Source organism: Haliotis cracherodii, unplaced genomic scaffold (genome assembly GCF_022045235.1).
Source record: "Haliotis cracherodii isolate W230 unplaced genomic scaffold, xgHalCrac1.p SCAF_9, whole genome shotgun sequence".
Taxonomy (NCBI): Eukaryota; Metazoa; Mollusca; class Gastropoda; order Lepetellida; family Haliotidae; genus Haliotis; species Haliotis cracherodii.
In genome coordinates this window covers 57,733,207-57,757,923 of record NW_027266343.1, presented here as the reverse complement: position 1 = coordinate 57,757,923, position 24,717 = coordinate 57,733,207, and the positions used below count along the sequence as shown (strand labels likewise).

At 40.2% G+C, this 24,717-nt stretch overlaps 1 protein-coding gene across 1 annotated transcript; it reads left to right on the top strand.

Moving 5' to 3' along the window:
• Positions 1-26: 26 nt before the first annotated feature.
• On the top strand, positions 27-23,252 carry LOC139452379 (tRNA (34-2'-O)-methyltransferase regulator WDR6-like). The gene is made up of 25 exons (XM_071233839.1): positions 27-370; positions 1,049-1,147; positions 1,563-1,641; positions 2,546-2,612; positions 3,615-3,733; positions 5,821-5,968; positions 7,091-7,318; positions 7,613-7,675; positions 8,111-8,158; positions 8,689-8,793; positions 9,362-9,435; positions 9,714-9,865; positions 9,984-10,090; positions 11,174-11,338; positions 13,416-13,580; positions 14,135-14,209; positions 14,868-15,047; positions 15,482-15,545; positions 16,377-16,442; positions 16,969-17,506; positions 18,783-19,318; positions 19,791-19,934; positions 21,470-21,567; positions 22,340-22,401; positions 23,169-23,252. Exons 1-25 carry the CDS (start codon positions 274-276, stop codon positions 23,236-23,238), a joined length of 3,549 nt encoding a protein of 1,182 aa, XP_071089940.1. The 5' UTR covers positions 27-273; the 3' UTR covers positions 23,239-23,252.
• Positions 23,253-24,717: the final 1,465 nt, after the last annotated feature.

Sequence of the window (24,717 nt, the reverse complement as noted above, 5' to 3'; positions counted from 1 at the left end):
AGTAACAACTTCCGGTGAGAAACAAGGGTAGATAATTTCAAAACATGTGTCGATGTTTTGAGCCTCAAATATATGATCACGGTCAAAAACAGTAAACCTAACTTAATTATCAAAATGTGATTTGTCTAATTCAAATCTTTAACTAACCGGACACTGTTTCAATGCATTGCCACAAAGATACAATCAACTTACGGACGATTTTGATGATGTTTAGTTGATTTTGCCCAGCTTGCTCGAAACTTGACTTGAATAATAACCAGATGCAACTGACAAATGGCGACCAAGGACATTTCTGACATGTCCATCAAGACTGAGTTCCATACGGGTCCCGTGACAGCAGTGTACATCCTCAAGGGACACGTGTTAGCAGGTAGGCAGTGTTTTACTGGAGTAAGTTGCGCAATGTACAAAAACATATTTAGATGGATATAATTTATGAAGGAATTGGGACATTTGGGTAAAATGTCACTTTACTTTTGTTTTTGAGTTATGGCAACATTCTTCGTGATTTCTAAAGATCATACAGAAGTAGCGTCCATAAAAGATCTGAATGCTGTGATCAGATTCGAGCCACAGATCGACCTTCTGATCTTAGGTTGGATGCATTGTCCACATGCTGAAAGAGTTAAACCTGTCAGCTGGCTGACAAGGTAAAGATGTGGGCTGACTCCATGTACTGCTACACATAGTAACAATTATTAACCCCTTAATCTGGGACCATTACAAGTAGTAGTGCAGTTTACTTGTATGTGTTTTGCATTTCAAATATCATATTATGGTGCTGCCCAAAATAACCTTGTCTTACCATATCAACCAGATTGTAAAGATTGTAACGGTAAGTTATTTAAGTTAAGGTGAATCATAAAGTGAGACGGCTGCTCTGTAGTGAGACTACCGTAACTTGACACCTATCATAATTTAATGATGATTTGTTTTTTGTCTAACCAAATTTTTGAAATCTAGAACCTTTTTAACATGTTGAATACACCAACTAGGTAACTATCACTGTCAAAGTCAAACGTTTTTATCTCTTCTTGCTCTGATACAGGGGTAGGAGGCAGTGTCTATGTGTACGAAACGGAAAAGAGGGAGCAGGTAGCCTTGCAGTATGTGCTACCATGCAGGAACATCCATGGGATTATCAGAGGTAAGCATGAGTTAGCTTATGCTTCATAGGATCAATACTGACAGTAGCGGGTGACCCTGCCTTGATGAACACTACCAAGCTAACATGTCGTTCATTTCCCAATGAACGTTAGTGTGTCGCATGATTACGTTGTCAATAGAGCATGTTGAGTGGAGAGATACAGGAATACTTTTTGGGATTTCCTCAATGTCTAAAAATAACGTGAAATAGGAAAGGTATAATCCTACAATTCCTTTTAGACAGATTATGTATGTATCATGTATATGACAGGTCTCTGGAATTAAGTGTCCGTACGATGTCACAACAGAGAATGCTCTACTTACAAAAAGCTCAACACTGTCAATATAAGGTTTAAAGTTGTATTTGTCATATCTTAACCGAATGATATCAATTTGTCCTACATTTCCTGTTTCAGATTTAACAGAGAATGTGCTCTGTGCCTATGGAGAGAAGTGTTTCAGAATTTTCTCTGCATCAGCCGACCCTGAAATAAGGTATGAGACCCAATGCATTCAACATCGCAAATGTTTAGACGTAGATCAGCATACAACTTGTATAAGTCATGGCTGCAGTTTGTACAAGTTACCAGCAGGAGAATCTCGCTTGTAAACTCAGCTTCATCACACAGTTGTTCCAGCCTCTGAGATCTAAGAATAGTCAGTTTGCCTTGTGGTCACGTTGAGATGTGTGTCAAAGTAAATAATCTACTGATTGTAGACTCCAAACCTGAGCTCTTTTTTAGAAAGGCCATGAAAGAGCCCTATGCAAACATCAAAATTAAATAATTATCATCAGTCATTGAATCTGTTAAATCTTGGATATTTTGACCTCAAGATGACACAATCAGTCCCACAGAAAGTGAGGTTACCCTTATAATCATTACCTAAGGAAAATCGGAATGTATACTGCTCCAAAGAAGTTAAAGAACACCTGATTGCACGACAGATTAACTATTGTGATATGAAAGAAGCAGGTGCTCTTTAAATTCTTTTTGGGTAGTATAAAATTCACTGACAGATTAACTTTAGTAGTACGAAAGAATTGGTTATTCTTTAACTTCTTTTGAGTAGTATACATACATGTTACTGACAGATTAACTATAGTTATATGAAAGAATTGGGTGTTCTTTAAGTTCTTTTGAGTAGTATACATTCATGTTACTCCTGTTGTGTCAACAACTGATATGTATATATTTACAGAGTTCAGAATTAAGGGGTGTCCAGGGGTCATTGGGCATATTGGTCTTTTGTCCGTTCTTATTTTAACATTAGGGTTGTAACAAGGACTCCTTGACTTTCAGGCTAAATTCTGAGTATTGGATACCTATTAGCCTAATTTCTTGATGTTTTCGTCTTGTTGACATGATGTCTGTATTTATGTTTTGTGACGATATTTCAGAGTTGACTGTCAAGATGAAGCTGTTGTGTTGGAGGACTGGATTCTTGATGTCCAGTTTATGGAAGAGGTTTGTTTATATTTGTGTTCTAAAGTAACTGGCTAAATTCTTCACCTGACATTTTGTAAACAATCATATTTGTTTGTTTGTTTGTTGTTTTAACGCCACACTCAGCAATATCCAAGCTATATGACGGCGGTCTGTAAATAATCGAGTCTGGACCAGACAATCAGGTGATTGATATCATGAGCATTGATCCACGCAATTGGGATTCGGTGTTAACAATCATATTCTTATATGCAAGAAATAATTGGCGGCCTTAGGACAAGTTAGAAGAAAAACTATGAATATTCAAGATTCATGTCTGACACATTGTTGAAACTTTATTTTATTTTTGTTATTTACATGTAAAATGTTACCATGTGCAACCCTGTATAAAAATCACACAACAAAATCAAACCAGTGGCATATGTGCAATTACTTAGGCAATTTACATTGGCAGGGATCTAAAAAATATTATGTGACTTTTATTTTAACATTATTACTTGTGTCAGCAAACAGAAATTCTTTTCTTTAAAGCTTGTGAGGATAACATTTTAAATAGAAACAGGCCAAACCCCATTCCTACATATCAGAGGTGTAAGATCAGAGAACTAAGTTGTCACAGTACGCATGATATGTGGGGAAATAAAATAGAAAAAAATGGTATTTATAATGTGCCTTACCCTGCGCAAATATCTAAGCAGCGAACAAAAAGGAAATAATAATAAAAATGATACTGATGATAATAATGATGATGAAAGTGATGATGATGATGATCATAGCAGTACTCTATTATTACCCTGGTCAGTGGATCAGTGTGCACTGTTTTCTTTCTCATCTCCCTGGGGAGTATATAATATGACAGTTGGCAAACAATACATTGATCAGAATAGATTTAACAAAGTATTCAAAGTAAAGCAGTGTGCGTACAACCAGGAACCAGCTTGCCCCGGGCACTTGTGACAAAATATAGGGCCACTGAATGAAATGCAAGTCTAATCTTGTTCCTTGAATGTTGTGACGTTTCAGTCTGCGTCTCAGCGATGCGAACAGCTGGCTGTGGCTGTGGCTCACAACGTGATCCTGCTGTGGGACATCTCGTCAAGGACGCTGCTGCACAGGGTAGACTGCGTGGAGAAGTGCATTCTGTATCCTTGTCTCCAATACATGTTTCTGGGGTTAGAAATCCCTTCTGTTAGGAAAAGGAGTGCCTAAGGCAAGGGAGTTAACTGACTTAAAAAGGCCAGTTTCCACCCTTGCCGAATGAAGCTAGAATTTCTGGGCTCAATTGTAGCGCCACCAGTGGCTATTATGAGTTATGTCCCTTCTATGTCCCTCCTAGTGACCAATCCAATTCCATGTCTCACATCACTTTCATTTGATTCAAACAAAATGGCAGCGCCCAGTCAAGACGATCAGATCAAGAATCGGGATCTGTGTTGTTAAAAAACGTGTCTTACTTCACGAAGAGTCACGTGAGCACCTTCATATCAAACATGAAAGGATTTGGAAAATATCTCTTGATGCTGAGTTGACAGTGCAGATGCTTTATAAATTCTCCATTTGAACGAAATCTGCATGGCAGTTGACGAACAGGATGTTGATTTATGAAAAGATATAACTTCATTATTCCTGGCTCATTTGCCAAGTGTGGAAACTTGACATTTACAGTAAGTTCTACTCCCTACCTTTGTTTGGAGTGCGGATGTCATGGCTGAATTTTTTATGACAGGTATAAAGTAAGTAATGTCAGGTGTGACATTCACACATTGTTTCTGTGTGATTAGGGTAACCATTAACTAAATTTACTTACATCACAGAGTATGACAAGGTGGTGTTTTTATTGAATAAACGATCTCCGTTTAGTGCCCCTTTAATACAAAGCCCAGGTGCATGTTCTTTAGTTCCCCTTTAATACAAGGCCCAAGTGCATGTTCTTTAGTTCCCCTTTAAATACAAAGCCCAGGTGCATGTTCTTTAGTTCCCCTTTAATACAAGGCCCAAGTGCATGTTCTTTAGTTCCCCTTTAAATACAAAGCCCAGGTGCATGTTCTTTAGTTCCCCTTTAAATACAAAGCCCAAGTGCATGTTCTTTAGTTCCTCTTCAAATACAAAGCCCAGGTGCATGTTCTTTAGTTCCCCTTCAAATACAAAGCCCAGGTGCATGTTCTTTAGTTCCCCTTCAAATACAAAGCCCAGGTGCATGTTCTTTAGTTCCCCTTCAAATACAAAGCCCAGGTGCATGTTCTTTCGTTCCCCTTTAAATACAAAGCCCAAGTGCATGTTCTTTCGTTCCCCTTTAAATACCAAGACCAAGTGCATGTTCTTTTGTTCCTCTTCAAATACAAAGCCCAGGTGCATGTTCTTTAGTTCCCCTTTAAATACAAAGCCCAAGTGCATGTTCTTTCGTTCCCCTTTAAATACAAAGCCCAGGTGCATGTTCTTTCGTTCCCCTTCAAATACAAAGCCCAAGTGCATGTTCTTTCGTTCCCCTTTAAATACAAAGCCCAAGTGCATGTTCTTTAGTTCCCCTTTAAATACAAAGCCCAGGTGCATGTTCTTTCGTTCCCCTTTAAATACAAAGCCCAAGTGCATGTTCTTTCGTTCCCCTTTAAATACCAAGACCAAGTGCATGTTCTTTTGTTCCTCTTCAAATACAAAGCCCAGGTGCATGTTCTTTAGTTCCCCTTTAAATACAAAGCCCAAATGCATGTTCTTTCGTTCCCCTTTAAATACAAAGCCCAGGTGCATGTTCTTTCGTTCCCCTTCAAATACAAAGCCCAAGTGCATGTTCTTTCATTCCCCTCTAAATACAAAGCCCAAGTGCATGTTCTTTAGTTCCCCTTTAAATACAAAGCCCAGGTGCATGTTTTTAGTTCCCCTTCAAATACAAAGCCCAGGTGCATGTTCTTTAGTTCCCCTTCAAATACAAAGCCCAGGTGCATGTTCTTTAGTTCCCCTTTAAATACAAAGCCCAGGTGCATGTTCTTTCGTTCCCCTTTAATTACAAAGCCCAGGTGCATGTTCTTTAGTTCCCCTTCAAATACAAAGCCCAGGTGCATGTTCTTTAGTTGCCCTTTAAATACAAAGCCCAGGTGCATGTTCTTTAGTTGCCCTTTAAATACAAAGCCCAGGTGCATGTTCTTTAGTTCCCCTTTAAATACAAAGCCCAGGTGCTTGTTCTTTAGTTCCCCTTTAAATACAAAGCACAAGTGCATGTTCTTTAACTGCGGAGCTACTGTGCTCACTTCATCAACACTTCCTGGTCTGACCTGGTCCTGGCAGCCGGTACCGTGTTCAACCAGGTGATCATCTGGTCACCCCACGGACCCAGGAACAACCAGGAACAAAGGGAGGTAATCCACAGGCTCAAGGGGCATCAAGTAAGTGATTTTGTTTCCATATTGCCCATCATCACAAAGATCATATCATAGGCAGGGATAGAGCTTTTTGGAAAAGGAGTGGGGCATTTTGAGATTTGACTATTCGGGTAACGATAATTAAAAAATATTCTTGTAAAATTGTAGGGTATCATGATATATATATGTTAATATTATTAATAGTATTAGAACAAAGATAAGTGTTGACGACAAACATCCTATGCAAGAACGTTTATGTTTGTAAAACTTAACACCAAAACACATCCGATAGCTTGCATGTGCCTCACGCAGTAGCGCCACACACCTGTGTAGGGCATCATTCCTGATTTTGACACTTTCTGGGAAGGTCGATTAATCTGGGGACTATTATTTCTGTCAGTCTTTTTGATTCTGTTGATCATACAGTTGTGGTATACTTGATTTCATTCAATGTTTGTGTATGAACTAGCCATGTGACGTCACATTTAGTAATCATGTAATTTTGTTAAAAATGTAACAGTCTGTGGGTAGTCACAGTATAACATGGTTTTTGTCAGGAGTCGGAACAGCGTAGCACTCTCATCTACATGACAGAAAACACTTTATTGTACACATTGTTGCATTTAGAATTGAATCATTAGCATGAAGACATTATAAACGTATGTGCAAAACTGCACAGATTTATGTAATGTGAATGGGAATGAGGCAGTTCTTAATCCCCATTGATAAATAAACAACATGTCAAAAAAGTAATGCCTGAAATTTAACAAGACAATAAGAAACGCAAAACCCTATTTACACCAATGAATATATCCCCACAATGACACTTTTACTATATTTTCATCGAAAGTGTGAATAATTTACCACTTTCTATCATAACATGGTATTTACTTCCTGATAATGGAAGTTCTTCTAATATTATCAAAAACAATCTCCTGACTGAAGTCCTATGAACGTCTTTGTCCCACAGCGATAGTATGGCAACTATTATGTGAAGCTGTTCAAGGTAGTCTGTCTGATACAGAGCATGAAAAGCAGGCAAGTTGTATAGCAACGGGTGTGTTTGGGTGAGCAGTCCCAAGACAAACCATGAACAACTGTTTCCTTCTGTTCAGTCAGTGTTGTGATCTCATCTTCTCAATTCAGGGGGTGATATTTTCAATTGACTACAACCCCAAGACCAGCATCCTGGCATCTGTCTCGGACGACCGCACGATACGACTGTGGAAACTGACCTTCCCCTCAAACAGCCTTGACCCTTCCATATCAGATTGGTGTGAGATGGAGAGTAGACCCTTGCTGACCCTGTACGGACATTCGGCCCGCGTTTGGGACATAGAGTTGTTGGCAGACATCTTTGTCAGTGTGGGGGAGGTAAGATATTGGGCTGTGGTCAGATGACACTGTACAGTTTAGTATTTTAAACACCTATTAGAATGTAGCAGGGCGTGGAGTCATCCCACAGATGACATCCTTACCGTGTCAGCTTGCTGACGGGGTTAACCTCTTTGGTCATGTGGACAAGGCGTCCGACCTCTGATCAGAAGGTCTTTGGTTCCAATTCCATCACAGGACTCGGACATTTATGGTCGCTACAAGAACAAGTCAAAACAGATACAAATGAAGTCTTGATTAAGTTGAACTGTTAATTACATTCTGCTGTTTCAGGATGCTACCTGTATTGTGTGGGACTATGATGGGAACATACTGCACAAGTTCAAAGGTCACAAGGTAAAATCATACACACCAACATGACCAATGGCAAGTGAATAATGATGCCCATATTTGGAGGGTTTGTCACAGTTCCAATGATTGTATTACCCAGACCATGCTTACTACAATTGATGTCCGCTATACAACTTTTCTGTATCAAGAAAACAGTTCTGTATAGGCTTAAAAAGAAAGAAAGAATAGGTTCTCAAGCAATGACCTTTGAAAATATAGTGTGGGTTAAAGCATTGCGCATGTAAAGGGAAGTAACTGTGTTCAATATTGTATCTATTGTTTTTAAGTATTAGGATTTTTTTGAAAATGGAAATAAATACGAAATGTGAGGCAGACTTTATGATGATGCAGGCGGCGCCTGAGAACCAAGACTATTATGTTTTTAAGCCATAGATAACTTTAACTACCAAATATGCATTATATTTATTTACACAATTTCAGGGGAAAAGTATTTGGAGTCTTGCCTGTGACAAAAGTGGAAAGTTTGTGGTATGTTTTTATATTTATTGAACATATTTCCCATTGTCCTGTACTGTAGAGGTTAATTATGTGGTTGTATTGTGATAGGAACGGCTCAGACAATAATCAAAATGTAGCCAGACAAACTGCCAATTTTCTGCCATGTCAGTGTGAAATTCTCCATGTTCTGTGTGGTCAGGCAAGCTGGTGTTTGTTTCTATCATCAGGTTTGTGTGTACCTGGTGCAGTTAAGACTTCACTATGATTTGGGCTTTATGGAGTTTAATAAACTACCCCGAGTGTGGCCTTTGTAAATACATTTGCAGAACTTTTGTAACTAGATTCAAACTAAAAATATATCAGTGGGTAGGTGCATCAAATCTGGTTCTTCTTATACACTTGTATTCATCTGCCACCACAATACTAAAGTGTTGCCTGAAGTAACCAAGATGGCCGCCGTAAAGTCATTCCCCAAGTGTAGAGGGCAGTTTCGTATTCCAGGGGAGGTTTCGTATCCACATATTAACATGCCACACCCTATGTATGACCACGTGTGACAGGTGACGGGAGGGGGCGATGCCAGCATCAGGATGTGGCTGCTGGATAATGCCGACCACCACCAGGAGGCGCCACAGTTGAGTCTGTCTCTACCCTCTCACTTACAGGTAAACAAGAATACGATTGAGCTAGAAGGAATACTGTCTAAAATCTTTATCAGGGATCAAAATCTTCCTTGGGTCTGTTGATTCACAGGAATTTATAGTCAGTCTGGTTGTTGAGGTGTTGTTTTAGTTGGGTATTAGCCAATGGATCCCAAATGTCACAAAACATGTCTACATCTCGTATGTCTGGGGCAATATACGTTATTACAAGCTTCTGTGAGAACAACTTGACTCTCACAAACAAGCTTCATTTTCTGCCCTCTTCATTTGACACCAAGGACCAATGAAAGATTTGGTTACTGTTGTCCAATCACAGCCAACAAGACATAGGCCGCTGCCTGTCTCCTTGTTTAGGTAGACAGGAGCCAGTCAATGCACTGAAATATATTATTGTCACAGACTCATGGTCGCATGAGTTTTAGAATAGTATTTAATCTCAGGAAAATGTTCTATTTTCTTTAAATATTTTTGTTTCAATCTTTTGATAGTGATTATTGCAATGCTGTAGATAAATGTTTTATCCTGAACACCCAGACCAGGGTGGCAGATTAATGTTACCTTGTTTCCCCAGGGTGAGAAGGATGACTTTGCAAGGAGTATCGCCATGTGTGGGATGGACACTGTTCTCATCATGACCAATGGAGGGTATGGACTATACATGCTTAAAATGCTTGTAATTCATATTTGTAAAGTGTTATTGTTTTTGTATAACAGTGTTACCTGACATGTAATGAGTTCAAACAAATATGTCTCTAAAAGGAGGTCATACACAAAATTAATATCACTGATGTGGCACCAGAACTAACCAATGACATGCATGAATGGCCATCTAGTGAATATAAAGTCATAACATTTGGCAACATTGTTACATAATTATTGGAGATCTATGATATTCATTCTACAGCAGTTATCTCCCCTTGTAGATGTCTCCTGCGATACAGTGTCTCATCTCGTACCTGGACGTGTCTGTATCAAGATGCACTCTTCTCCTCTTACACTGTCATGGCCGTCTCCCCTAGCAACACACTTGTTGCTATTGGTAACATAACAGGCACTGTCAAGGTCTTTGATGTTGGTATGTTGCACATATGTTCAGATTATTTTTGCCAATTTAGAACAAAACTTGCAGATTTAGTTTCGATTCAAAGAGTCTATTTTCAAAATCAATAATGACATTGTGATCTGATTCCCAGGTACATCTGCACTTTGCAGTGGCGGTCAAATATTTGAAGGAAAAGTGTTCGGCCTTACCTGGGTGGACACTGGTCACATGCTGACAACGGGGCCACAGGGGATGATGGTAAATCTTCTATCTAGATGGTCCACCTCTTAACATGCTTAATTAGGACCAAAAGACGTTAAAAGATGGTACTTGTTACCCTGTCTGGCGCTGGGCATCAAGGGGCTAAAACAAGGACTGGTCGGCTCGGAGTCAGTATACTGTGTCTGAGTGCGGTATTCATGTTAAACTGCGGCATGGTATCTCAGTGTGCTAGCACTATAAATCGGCATCAGTCTTGACTAGTACAAGCAGCCACACACACACACGTGCATGCACGTTGCTATATAAGTGCAATAATCTTGGACGCGATGTTAAACCCAATTTCACCTCACCATCTTAAGTAGGGGAGGCGAGTAGCCTAGTGTTTATTTTAGGTGTTAGTTCGTCACTTGATTGACTCCCCTCATTTATGATATATGTGAGGCTCTATTGTGGTGTTCTCCACTGTGAAAGCTGGTTATGTATAGTATTCGCCATAATAAAAGCCCTGGGTGCTTTTTAGAAAATCAACAAAAGGGGTGCATTTTCAAGCCATACATGTTAAGTTTGTTTTCAGACATCGAGCGGCGGGAATGAAGTTAGTTCAAACATCAATGAAACTATAAACATTTCCCTAATAGTTACTTAGCAATTTATGAACCTCTTCTGCGCTGTTGGGTACAATGTAATATACTCACTGAAAATATGCAGTGCCATGTAAGTGTTCATTCTAAGTATGAGGCAAGATTACTGACAGGTTGATCTAGACATTTGCCAGGGGATGGTGTTTGAAGCAGGACACTTAATACAGAGTATACAGTTTTGCAATGCTTCTAATACATTGAGTTATCTCAACTCAACAATAGCCAAATCCTTAATGCAGAGGGCAAATAGCAATGCCTGGTACCTGCCATCTCACCTTGATGGTACATGACGCAGGTGACCGGGACATGTGTGCCGCCAGGTTTCGAGAACTACTCAATATTGGCTTCGGTTTTCCGAAATGTTGATCTACACGATTTAATAAGGAACTATTTCATCCAAATTAATTTGCTGTATTATGTTATATATTTGCCCTGTATCGTCCAGGCTTTCATCCACTTCATCGCTTTCTGTTTTCAGTATATTCTGTCTGCCCCCTCCCTCGCCAAGACTGCCTGCCTGACCCTGCCAGTGTGTAAACAGCGATGGGCGTCGGCGGGGGTCCTGTGTGCAGCCCTGGGGGTGCTGGTGTGTGGAGACCGGGGTGGGACAGTGCACTGCTACCACATCAATCCTGGGGACCAGGTATGTGAGGGTTGCTGGAAGTTGTCTTCCATTAAAGAGTACACCTGATGGCATGTATTGGTAGAATACTGAAAAGTGTGAATTAAATGGAACAAAATCGCATTTATGTCTCCAAAATGACTATCAACAATATGATGGCCTCACTGCTCACTTTTGAAAGTGGAAATACCAACTTGAATATAAACACAAACAACTATATATACCACATCATGGTTTATTGAGCAGCAGTTGGAACAAGTATATAACAATGAAATTAAAAAATATAGAAGTTAAACTATGGGCATTTGGTGAGTTATCACTGGGTCTAGAGTTCTACCCACTCGTGTCAAACTAGGCATCATTGAATGCATCAGCAGTCCAGGCCAGACAGACGCCACCAATGCAACACTATGTCGACATGACCCAATGCGCACCAATAGGCTTCATCACACTTATCCTCAGATCTACAGCCTGTCTTGTTGTTTCCCTTCAAGTTTCTTGACACCTTCTACGATCAATGAATCAGCCTCCGTAGACTGCTGCGGAGCAGAATGTTGGTGGTTTGATCGTGCCAAAAGACATTACAAGATTTTACTTTTTTAGATCCTGCCTTTTGTTGGCATAAAGCGGATAAAACAGGTCTGCTCGGAAATCAATATAATGTGTCTGCGGTGTGGCATGGTATCTCAGTGGGCCAGCACTTTAAGATTGTTATTGGTATGATAAGTCTGGAAGAGTACAAGCAGCCATGCACACACACACATGCACACGTATCTCTGTAAGTGAAATAATCTTGAACATAATATTTAACTCCATTTCCCCTCGGCCCGTGAAGATTCTGGGGTAGAATAGGTCTTCAACAACCCATGCTTGCTGTAAAAGGCGACTGCTTGTCGTAAAAGGCGACTAACGGGATCGGGTGGTCAGGCTCGCGGACTTGGTTGATGCATGTCATTGATCCCAATTGCGTGGGTCGATGCTCATGATATTAATCACTGCATTGACTGGTCCAGACTCGATTATTTACAGATTGCTGTCATATAGCTGGAATATTGCTGAGTGCGGCGTTAAACAACAAACAAACCAACCAACCATGTCCCCTTACCCTGTCAGTTTACCATGCATGCTCTCGGGCAAAGGCTTTTGAAAATATAGTAGTGTTTTTTTATTTTCATTTGGGGTTAGTGGGTTTCAAAACAGTTGTGTAACCAAATAAACAGTTGTGTACAATCAACCAGGGAAAGGGCATCCCTACATAAATGTATTCCTTAATGAGTAAAATGCTGGAATACAGTATTTGGTACAGTTGTACTTGGGATATTTAAGAATTTTTATTTTAAAAAAAAAATGGAAATAATAACAATGAAACATACAGCGAACTTTATGATGATGTGGGCGGTGCCTGAGAACTGAGACTATTATTTTTTTAGCCTTATGTGGTCAGACCTGACATGGAGAAGCAGCAGAGATTATCAGTGTTCACTTTGGCTTCAGATTTCATTCATTCATTCCCTTTTTTCAATAACACTTTTTGAGAAATTTTGCTTTGAGCTGATATTTGCACATGTGAGTTTTAGTGCTTCTCACTGCTGATTGGTCAGTTGAAGCCCTATGATGTCACCATGTTTCATTGTTTAGGACATCCAAAAAATTAAGTACATTGTGTCATCAAAACAACAGGCTGTCTTCAGTGGTGTTTATATGTAGGGCTGATTTTTCTTCAGTGTCAATGAGTTATATATAGAACATCCTATTCGAAACTTGGAATTCTGGATTTCTGTTCCTCATGAATGATTACTGTAAGCGCCTTGCCGAAGGCTCTGGATTAGCATGATTCAATCAGGACAGATAATGCAAAACTCATCGTAGCTCGTTGGTTATTTTCTCTTAGGTTCTGAATATTGTGATTTTCCCATTTTCTAAAAGGTGTTGTAATATTATTGTACAAATTGCATGTTTCTATATTATTTTTATTCTGCTGGAAGAACTGCAGAACATTTTTATAGTTTGTTAGTGGTGGCAACACATCATTTTGAAGCAAACTGCATCTTCATGGACACACTGTCATGTTTCCTCAACTTCAAAGCTTTTTTCATAGGTAACAGCCACACTCCCAGCATCAAGTTTTGCAAAGATTCATGGGAAGGCTGGAGTTACAGATGTATGTTACCATGGCAACACGATATACACATCGGGGCGCGATGGACAGTACAGACAGTGGGACCTGACAGACAGGGAGCTGAAACTCAGGAGTTCCCACCGGGTCAGTACATACGTTATACCTGCACACAGTGGTGGATAAATGTCGTATTTTACAGTAGGATAAACAAAACTTTTTTTGCGGATATCTATCTTCAACTGACCCAATGCAAAAGCCTCACTTGATTAATGACCTGCCATTCCTACTTTTAAGTAATTAGCTTAGTAAATGCAAGACTTGTTGAAATCAATTCTTTTTAATAACTAAGACAGCAGTGTTAACTTCATAAACTTATTTGTAATCATTAACACACAAAAGATGTAGACAACAATGCAAAATCAGTGACATCGTTCAGCACAATAATGCAACCCCGCCCGCCCACCCTTTTATCAGCCAATCAGGAAACAGTAAACAACTTTTTGGCATGTCATCTTTTTTTATTTTTTTTTTTAGCATAAACGCAAGAAACATGTGCTTGTTTAACCAATCACATGCCATGGAAACACTGCCCGTTTATTTATAAAAGATTAATGTACTATTTTGGACTGTTATGAAGTTTGGGATGTCAGATCTAGGAGAAGCTAGGCTGTCCATCTACACAGAGTCTTGTGTTTCAGGTGATGAAAGGGATGGACTGGATAGACCGGCTCCAGGTGACGGCAGACGACATTCTGGTCTACGGCTTCCACTCTGTAAGTCTGACAATTATCATGGGCACCCCAAACAAGTACCCATGAAGATGCGGGTTAGAAATGGTCTTCAGCAACCAATGTAGGCAACTAACAGGATCGGGTGGTTATGCTTGCTGACTTGGTTGATGCATGTCATCGAATCCCAAAGAGTAGACAGATGCTGATGATGTCAATCATTGGATTGTCTGGTTCAGACTTGATTATTTATAGACCGCCATCATATAGTTGGAATATTGCTACAAACAAACTAAAACAAGTACCAGTATTATGTATGTCAAAGTATTTATTTATATTATTTATGTCTAAAATGTTGGGTAGTCTCGGATTCCTTCAACCAATGAAGGGCAAGAAGTAGCATTGAAATGTGTTTATTCACCCTTTGTTTGTAGTATGGGCACAGTGGGGCTGATTGTGTTTAGTCATACCGACCGTTGTTCATGCTATCAGCCACTGGTTTGTCTTGAGCAGACGTCACTATTTACAGGCTGTCGTGATGTAGAATATTGCTGACTGTGGTGTATAATAACATGAGACAGCATTCACTCACTCACTCACTTGTGTAATAAAGAGTAAAACCCACATCATGTCTGCTCCCGTGGATTTCAGGGGCATCAGATGGAAAATGCTCCCAAATTCCACATATTTTATTGTTTTCCAGTCTCGCTTCACTCTCTGGAGCGTGACACAGAACCTGCGTCTGATGGACGTGGAGTGTGGAGGTGGACATCGCGCCTGGGACTGTCGGCTGCATGGGGAGACTGCCAGGTTTGTCTACCTCAAGACAAAACACATCCTGGTGTGTGACACAACGTGCAGGTCAAGACAGGTCATTCTCAAGGTCAGAGACTTCTCAGCATCGAGCTGTGGCCATATTGTGTATTGTCATGACATTCTTTCCTCAAGACATAATCTATACACGTAATACATATCATCATGTAATACCAACTAGGATTTAGAAATTTCTGAAAGTGGTGTAAAAAACCCAAACATTTTGAAGGTCACTTGAAGTGTTTCAAGGTCAGATATACTCCTTCACCTTCTTATTTTTTAGATACTTACAATTCTTTATTGGTCGTTGGGTAGCCTTGTGGTTTAAACATTGGCTTATCACTCTGAAGACCCAGATTCAATTCATCACATTGGTACAATGTCTGCCGACCATTTTTGGTGTCCCATCTGTGATATATATGGACAACATACACTGTACCCTACTCACTCATAGTTCATCGGTATACTTTAACCACAATCCATGACGAGGACTATTTTATCCAGGGCAGTCTTCATGGCAGAGAGTTGTGTGATGTCCGCCATATAACAACATCCCGGGGCAGACGTGGTGAGTTTCACATACATTGATGTTGCTACAGCCAGTTGGGTTGAATAACATATGAAGTGAGGCTATTGTTTGGTTAATGTCTGTTGATGTAAGGCTAACTGTTATATTGCCCTAAAAAATGACCTTGACTTCTGTCAAGCATGACAAGGAGGGATGCAATACCTTGTCTTTCAAAACACAAACTGGTTTACTTTCACAAAACGCTGTGGCGATTGCCCCCAGCAACTATGCTTGAGGCGAGCAAATGGATCGCGTGGTCAGACTCGGAGACTTGGTTGATGCATGTCATCATACCCCAACAGAGTGGTTTATTGCTTACAATATCGATATCTGGATTGTCTGGTCGAGACTCAATTATTTACAGACCACCGTCATGAAGCTGGAATTTTGTTGCATGCAGCATTTAACACCAAACAAACAAACAAATGAGTGAGTGAATTTGATTTTACGCCGCTTTTAGCAATATTCCAGCAATATCACGGCGGGGGACACCAGAAATGGGCTTCACACATTGTACCCATGTCAGGACTCTAACCCAGGTTCGTCATGACGAGCGAATGCTTTAACCACTGGGCTACCCGACCGCCCCCAAACAAACAAATACACAAATTCACAAAATTGAAGACAGTTTCGTGAGTACAGTCAGTGTGCTCTCCCTATATTCTGTATTCATCAGTGTCCTACTCTTCTGATTTGAGACCTTTGATGATGTAGGGTATGAACCTACCTTTTTAATAATTCTCTCTCACTAAAGAAGCCATTTGATGTCCATCAGTAGTTGTCAAGGAAACAGTACATCAGTATTTTAAATAAGAAAGTCACGTATTTCAGGTAACGCTGTGCACATCCTGGCAACTTGCAGTGAGGATACAACTGTACAACTGGTGTCTATCTCTTGTATCCTTGTATTGATTGTCCACACACAGGCTGGCAGAGAGGAGTGAGTGAGTGAGTGACTTGGGTTGAACACCGCTTTGAAAAATTGTATCACAGTGTGTCAGTTTAATGGGGGAGGAAAGCATGATGTGATGCAAGTCTCAGATGTTTACCACTATGGTGAAACCCATAACAATGGTATGGTGCTGACAAACCTAGAGACAATCGGTGCGAACCTTGGATTCAGACCCAGGATAATAGGTTTCTGGCACGCCTAAGGATTGGACTAAGGGAATTGCATCTCCTAAGATTGGTCAACGTATGTGCCTCCAGAGAGGAACTGATCCAATTGTATGTTTCTTGTAAAAGCCAAGTAAAGTTGATTCCATGTCATTGGTGTGAACAGACACTTGCTCGTACACTCAAACACTGGTTTAATAAGATTGGATCAGTGAACATTTTAGTTGTTTTGGAGTTAATCAAGGTGATGGTCATTTGCATTGTCACATGTTGAAAGTGTGTGTAAGTATCCTTAGCTCATCCTCAGCACACAGGGGAATTTCCAACCTCACAGTCCATCACACGCTTCAAGGTCATCTGTCCACTGTGAAGACACTTGCTGTTAGTTGTTCTACCAAAGGTCAAGGTCAGTTACAAGACCATGAGAAAATAATCTTCTCCGGTGGAGGTCGGGCCCAGATACAGGTATGGAAGGTGAAGGTCAACCCAACTAACGAAACAAAAGGTATCATTCCCGAAGATAGCGACCAAGAGCTGATTACCAATGTGAAAGATGCGACACCGGAAAGTAATCTCCCGTCGAGAGACAAAAGTCACATTTCCCAGTCAAATGTTTTGACACCTGGTGTCCGTCAGATCAGTGACACTCCATGTTCCTATGAACACCTGTCCTCTGTGTTCCTGTGTGGAGAGAGGCATCGTGGGTGCAGATCGGCCAGCGGGGGTCAGTCCGACCCCGAGACGCGAGTGCTGTGTCTGACTGCTCTATGTCTGCGGGAAGTGTCTGATGACTATCCAGACACCCTGCACGTTGTGGGGGCAGCATGCTCAGATGCCCTCGTCAGGTAGGTTGTGACAGGAGTGAGTGAGTGAGTTGAGCTTAGTACCGCTTTGGACAAACTTACGGTTATGTTGGTGTCACCTGAAATGGTCTAGGTCGAGATGTTAACTTAGTGCCCTGTTTGAAATTGAGACAATGTCTTTCTGTAAATATGGTACTTATATGCTGCTTGTTGTAAAGGACAGCCTCCGTGGTCTAGTGGTAGTGCGGAAGGTCTGGGGTTCGATCCCCGGCCGCGTCATACCAAAAGACGTTAAAAGATGGTACTCGGAGTCAGTATACTGCGTCTGAGTGGGGTATTCATCTAAAACTGCGGCATGGTATCTCAGTGAGCTAGCACTATAAATCGGCATCAGTCTGGACTAGTACAAGCAGCCACACACACACACACACACACACACACACACATGTGCATGCACGTCGCTATATAAGTGCAATAATCTTGGACGCGATGTTAAACCCAACTTCACCTCACCTCACCTTTATGTAAAGACATAGAATTGGGATTAGGCAGAGTGAATAACCATGATAACAAGGAAGGAGAAAAAAGTGGCTCTGAAATGTTGTGCATGTCTAATAAAGAACTTGTTATCCACAACAGTCCTGGACATAATTAGATTCAGCTTCTAAATGCCTATAGTAGATAGCTATGCAATAAATCACAAAGAACAATGAAGAATGAAGCATGGTTTATTTCATGATCATAATTGTTCTATCATGAGTCATGACCTCATTTCTGGAGATTTCAACTTTTGCTCGCAACTTGATGCCCATAGACTTAGCTGGGCAACGGAGATGGCCGAATGATTGTTTATTTCTTAAATAAATACACTGAGAAAGAGTGTCCTGATGGACTTGAATACTTACTAGGGATGCCGTTTTGCAATTTTGTGATGTTTGAGGAAAATACTATGTGGCTTGAACAATGAAAATATTAGATTTTGAATGCAGCTTTGACAAGTATTTCAGTTAAATCACTGCATGGCAGTTGTCAGATTACTGAGTTTGGAAAACCCAAGATGACGATAGTCACAGTTGATTACGACTTTGGCGACACGAAGAGATTAAAAATTATGACCAAGGTGAATCTAACATATGAATGCCTATACTACTCAAAAAAGTTAAGGACCACCCAATTCCTTCATATTACTACAGTTATTCTGTCTTGGCTTATGAAAGAATTGGTGGTCCTTAACTTCTTTTGAGTAGTATATTTAGTCACATGCAAAGATACCTGAAAATGTGTTGTTATATAATAATCCACATACTTTTTAATTCAGGATCTTTGGCTATGACGAGAAGCAGAAATCCTTGACACTCCTACAACAATCTAGTTACCATGACAACTGTGTGTTAAAGGTCAGTCATATCATCCACCAATCACATTCAAGGTCAAGGGTCATGTTGCTGTCAGCTGCAACTGAGGGACAGATTGCATTCTGGGACATCAGCCATATATGTCAAACATATGCAGAAACGAGATCCCCCTGTGACTCAGATTCACACCAGACACATATACCTAAGCAGGAAGTAGATGAGGAGCAATATGGAGAACACTTACAATACCAGCCATCAAATGAATCATGTGATTCTGAAAGGACGTCATTCCTTCCAAGCTCAGCTGAGGATCTCGACAAGACTTGTGCGGGTCACAAGAGTGGGTCTGTTTTGAAGCCAGACTCAGGACAGCGAGTGTACTCCAGGATGCAGACTCTGAGGACGTTAGAGGAATCGGTACACGTGGCCATGATGCCAGTTGCTACAGTGAAGTGCCATCAGTCGGGGATCAATGCTCTACATGTCTTCTGTCTTGGAGGTAGGGTTAGCGTGTGCTGCTTGTGAAAAGGGGATAAAGCATTTTGCTTGTCATTGCGAAGGCCTTGGTTTGATTGCAAGTGTGAAGGCAATTTCTGGAGTCCCAGTCCTTGATAACTATGGAGTATACAATGAGTTATATTTGTAAATAGAAACAAACAGAGAACCGATATCAGACCACAGTGGTGATACCAATTCTGCCAGAACCATGAATGGAATATGCCAATCAACACAAATGAACAAATAAAAAGTCATCAATAAAAACATCTTTTAAATTATATATTTTTAAATATGGAAGAAAATATTACTGACATCATACATTTATGTACCCTGTTGGTGTTTTCTACTTGAGAAGGTGAAGAGCAATTACTGAATCTAACAAGAAAACACTGTTATTTCTCCTTTGCCCTCTGTGACGACTTTGACAAAATAATAAATATTTCAAATCTTCTCTTCCGTTTCCATGGCAACAGATGAAAGATACCTGATTGCCAGTGGCGGGGATGACAACTGTCTGACGGTCACCTGCGTACACGTCACTGCTGCAGGAGATGAGATGGGGATACACGTGGAGGGGTGTTGGAAGAACGCCCACGCCCATGCAGCCCAGATCACTGGTCTGTTTACCTCATACAGCAAACTGGAATCTTTGTGCTTGATTTATGCTACGTTTAACAAACATGGAATAAAATGAATATTTCAGAAAGATTTTCAGTTTAGACCTATCCCCTGTTCACCAGATAATCACTCCTCTATCCTTACGACTTATGACCTAAGACTCTCCCGACTCATGACCTAAGACTCTCCCGACTTATGACCTAAGACTCTCCCGACTTATGACCTAAGACTCTCCCGACTTATGACCTAAGACTCTCCCGACTTATGACCTAAGACTCTCCTGACTTATGACCTAAGACCATGACCTAAGACTCTCCCGACTTATGACCTAAGACTCTCCCGACTTATGACCTAAGACTCTCCCGACTTATGACCTAAGACTCTCCCGACTCATGACCTAAGACTCTCCCGACTTATGACCTAAGACTCTCCCGACTCATGACCTAAGACTCTCCTGACTTATGACCTAAGACTCTCCCAACTTATGACCTAAGACTCTCCCGACTTATGACCTAAGACTCTCCCGACTCATGACCTAAGACTCTCCGGACTTATGACCTAAGACTCTCCTGACTTATGACCTAAGACTCTCCCGACTCATGACCTAAGACTCTCCTGACTTATGACCTAAGACTCTCCCGACTCATGACCTAAGATTCTTACGACTTATGACCTAAGACTCTCCCGACAGACGTTAAATTTTCTATACAAACCATACCTTTATCCATTGTTTAATGTCCCACTTAATCTCTTGACTGTGTCCTCCACAGAACAGACCCCAAGTACCCATACTGTTTGAATGAGGATTGAATGCTTGCAATAAACAAGCATCTAGTCTCTGAAATGAAAAGATATTATAGGCCAAAACAGTTGTTAAATTATCGTAATAAAATATATTGTAAGGAGTTCAAACCACTCGTTTGAATGCTGGATTTATTACAGGCCACCTGGATCTTGATGGAACAGTGGACTGTGGAGTAATGGTCACTGACATATCACATGATAAAGCATGATGTTACACAAGTCATGTATTGTGATATGTAATGTGTATGTTAGACTGTCTCACAGTCTCTGAACCATATTATTTCCCCTTCCGCCCAGCCCTTACTGTAATGCTATAGTCATAAATAAAGCAAGTCTAGATTTTCCACAGGTTCTGAGTCTCCCATCTCACTGGGGTTCCTTTTCAGTTTGAGTGAGTGAGTGAGTGAGTGAGTGAGTTGGGTTTAACACCGCTTTTAACAGTATTCCAGTCATATGACGGCTTAATGTTGGAGGAAAGCCCGAAGTGATGCAGGTCACAGACGTTTACCACTTCGGTGAAACCCATGAGCACGATTAAGGTGCTGACAAACCTAGAAACATAATTGGGGCGAACCGGGATTCGAACCCACAATCATAGGTTTCTGGCGTGCCCAAGGGACGCAACTCTGCACAGAGAAACGCGGTGCCTTAGACGACTGTATTTGCTTGTTGCTATAAATATTATGTGTTTTCAGTGACTAAGCTTAAGTCTATGTGTATATATTTGAAGGTGTGTGGGTACTGTCCGACCGGCTTGTCGTGAGTGCATCCATCGATCAGAGAGTGTGTGTGTGGGAGCTGTCTGATGCTGGAACCCAACACTTCAAGGTCGGTGTTTTGAAGGTCAACGTTCATAAGTCTTTAGCCGTGTGTTGCCAAAACTCATCTCCAACATTTTATAATTATCAGTAATACTATTATACAAAAAATTAAAAAATAATCAGTAATTAGTACGACTAAAAAGGTCAGAATTTGAATTTATCCACTATGACGATGATGGTGAAAGAGTTGATTTTATGTGTCAAGGAGGTATTTTTGGTCGTTTTCCATGATTACAAAAAGTAGAAACAGTAGGAGATTGATATGTCTACAAATTGAAAAAGTTGGAAGAATGATGTTGGATGATAAATAAGATCTCATCCTCGTGTCTATTGATATCAAATATATCAACACTCGTTGATAAAAGTGGCAACAATCCTCGGCAAGCCTTCGGAATTTTTCCACTTTTATCAACTCGTGTTGATATATTTGATATCAAAAGACACTAGGGTGAGATTCTCTATTTAAGAATACAAGACAACATCTTAACAAAAAAAATTCTTGAAAAAGATTTTTAGAAACAAGTTATGTATTTAAAAAACAATCAGGGAGGGTTTGTATAAGAATACTTTCAATAGCAGAAAGTATATTTTTGAACACACATTTACTGCAGGGTTATCTGTTGACTATTTAACCAGACAAGGCAACATATTGTCTGGATGAATAGGGTTTGTCTGCAGCGGAAAGTCTTGTGCATGTGGCCAGTCACTATATCAGTAATCTATGTGGATTCGAATCCCTGTTCCCCCTGATTATGTTCCACTGTATTTCTGTCCAACAGATGGTCGCTTGTCGATATGTCCACTTCTCGGATATTTCAAACATTGATGTCTGGCAAGAAGGGTAAGGGTTCTTATTTATTGACATTAATTTGTATATACACGGTAATGGTATGTTATTTATTTGCCCATTGGAATTGTAAACTTAATGTGTTGCTCTAGACAATGTGGACATTATTTCAAATCATTGCACTGCCACCAGAAAATATTACAGTAGAGTCTGTGTAATCTGACCGGGGAAAATGTTGCAATAGACAGATGTCTGATAAGACAGAGTTTCATGGGTGAGTGAACCCCTCCTTGTTGTATTCAGGGGAAGAATGTGTCGCCAGTGTACCCTGCTGTTTGTAAGGGGTAACTCAGGGGGATCAGGTGGTGCTGTAGGTACATGACATGTGCAGGTTTGTCTGGTCCAGACTCTTACTAATACAATATACTAGAATTTCATTCCTCCATGTCGACCATATTGGATTTGGCAGCCATTTGGGATTTCTTTCGGTGGCCCGTTATCTGAAAATATTTGGAATGTCATTACCTACAACTGTGCCAAGTTTCATACTTTTATCATAAAGTGGACAGTTTTTCACGAAACGGCTCCAATATAAATAACTGCAGGGATGAAGCAGATCTCACTCACTCACTCACTCACTCACAATTGCATGGATCGATGCTCATGATGTCAATCACTGGAATATCTATTGTCCAGGGTCGATTATTTACAGACTGTCGTCATATAGATGGAATATTGATGAGTATGGCATTAAACAACAAACAAACAAAATATACTATTTTAATCATTCATAATTGTCTTTATTTACATTTATGTTTCAGGTCTATTGTATATCTGTTTCTGTGTGGCGAGGGGCTCACTGTTTTACATATAGACACAGAAGAGATGTGAAAAGAAAAAGAGAGAAATGATTGTATTATTTATCTGACAAGAAATAAACAAATCAGTACCAAATGTGGGGCAGCTGTTTCATGTTTTTCCTTTTTCATATTTCATCCAGATTTGTAGATTTGATGAGACACCATGCAATCTATCACGTCATTGCCAAATATTCATGATATGAATTTAACAGTGATTCAAATTGTTAAAAACAAAACATAATTTTATTTGTTGTTTGTGTTCTGTTGTTGCTTGGCATGTGGAGAGTATGTGGAAGGAAGGTTCAAGTTTATAGGTGGTAGATGTTTACCACTTTTGTTAAAAGATCAACGATCATTATTGGGGCATATTCTGGATTCGAACCCGTATCACCAGAGCCTTGCAGCCAAGGGACACAACTCTGTCATGACTGGTCCACACATACTCCAACAATGATATAAACTTTATATTGCTGATCTCGACGTGAACCTTTAAATACTCCTGACCGTTCTTTAAAGACAAGATATATAAAACGTTTTTTTTTCTGATAAAATATTTGTAACTGGTACGTTTGTGATTTGGAAAAAGTATGAGAATACATATCAATCAAACGAGCACGTATGTGTTGACTAGTTGAAGCGCTCGTAATATAGGTATGTCTGGATAGTAAATGTCTGTGCTCTATGTGCGACTAGTCTGTTACGGAATCACTTTCTAACATCACGCGTAAGTAAACACAGTGAATTGGGACGTAGATTTAGTCAGTCACACGCCGAGTATACCATTATATTTTAAGAAACGCATATAATATATCCAAAAAAGCTTCTACACACTAATTTAAGTTAGCATGGAATTCTACGAAAAGGCGACAGTGAGTCAACATGATTTGTTTGTTTTGTTGTTTAACGCCGCACTGAGCTGTATGACAGCGGTCTGTAAATAATCGAGTCTGAACCAGACAATCCAGTGATTAATATAATGAGCATCAATCAACGCAATTGGGATACGATGACTTGCATCAACCAAGTCAGCGGGCCAGACCACCCGATCCCGTTAATCGCCTCCAAAGTCAATATGAGATGTTCCGTGATTTAATTCTCCATTTTTCCTAGTGTGTGTGAACCCCTTTGACAAGTGAGGATAAATGGTCAGCGGTTTTGATGAACTAGACGTTGTCAATAATTCAGGCAAATATATTATTTCCGTATAAACCAAATTCCCGTCACTCATTATTTCAAGTAAATTACAGTCTGTTATTTATTTATAACTGACGTCTCTATTTCCAGCAAAGGTGAGTTAATAGATTGGTGAGTGAGTGAGCTGTGTTCATATCCCATCATCAACCTCAAATGTTGCATTTGAAAATGGATGTTTTTTTTTATGTGAACCGGTGCGGTGGGGTAGCCTAGTGGTTAAAGCGTTCGCTCGTCACGCCGAAGACCCGGGTTTAATTCCCCGCATGGGTACAATACGTGGAACCTTTTCTGGTGTCCCCCGCCGTGATATTGCTGG

Excerpts from the sequence above, each read along its gene's own strand:
- LOC139452379 (XM_071233839.1), top strand. The coding sequence starts at position 274 with ATGGCGACCAAGGACATTTCTGACATGTCCATCAAGACTGAGTTCCAT. Across the intron at positions 19,319-19,790 it reads ACATGTCTTCTGTCTTGGAG|ATGAAAGATACCTGATTGCC; the intron begins GTAGGGTTAGCG and ends CCATGGCAACAG. Across the intron at positions 19,935-21,469 it reads CCATGCAGCCCAGATCACTG|GTGTGTGGGTACTGTCCGAC; the intron begins GTCTGTTTACCT and ends ATATATTTGAAG.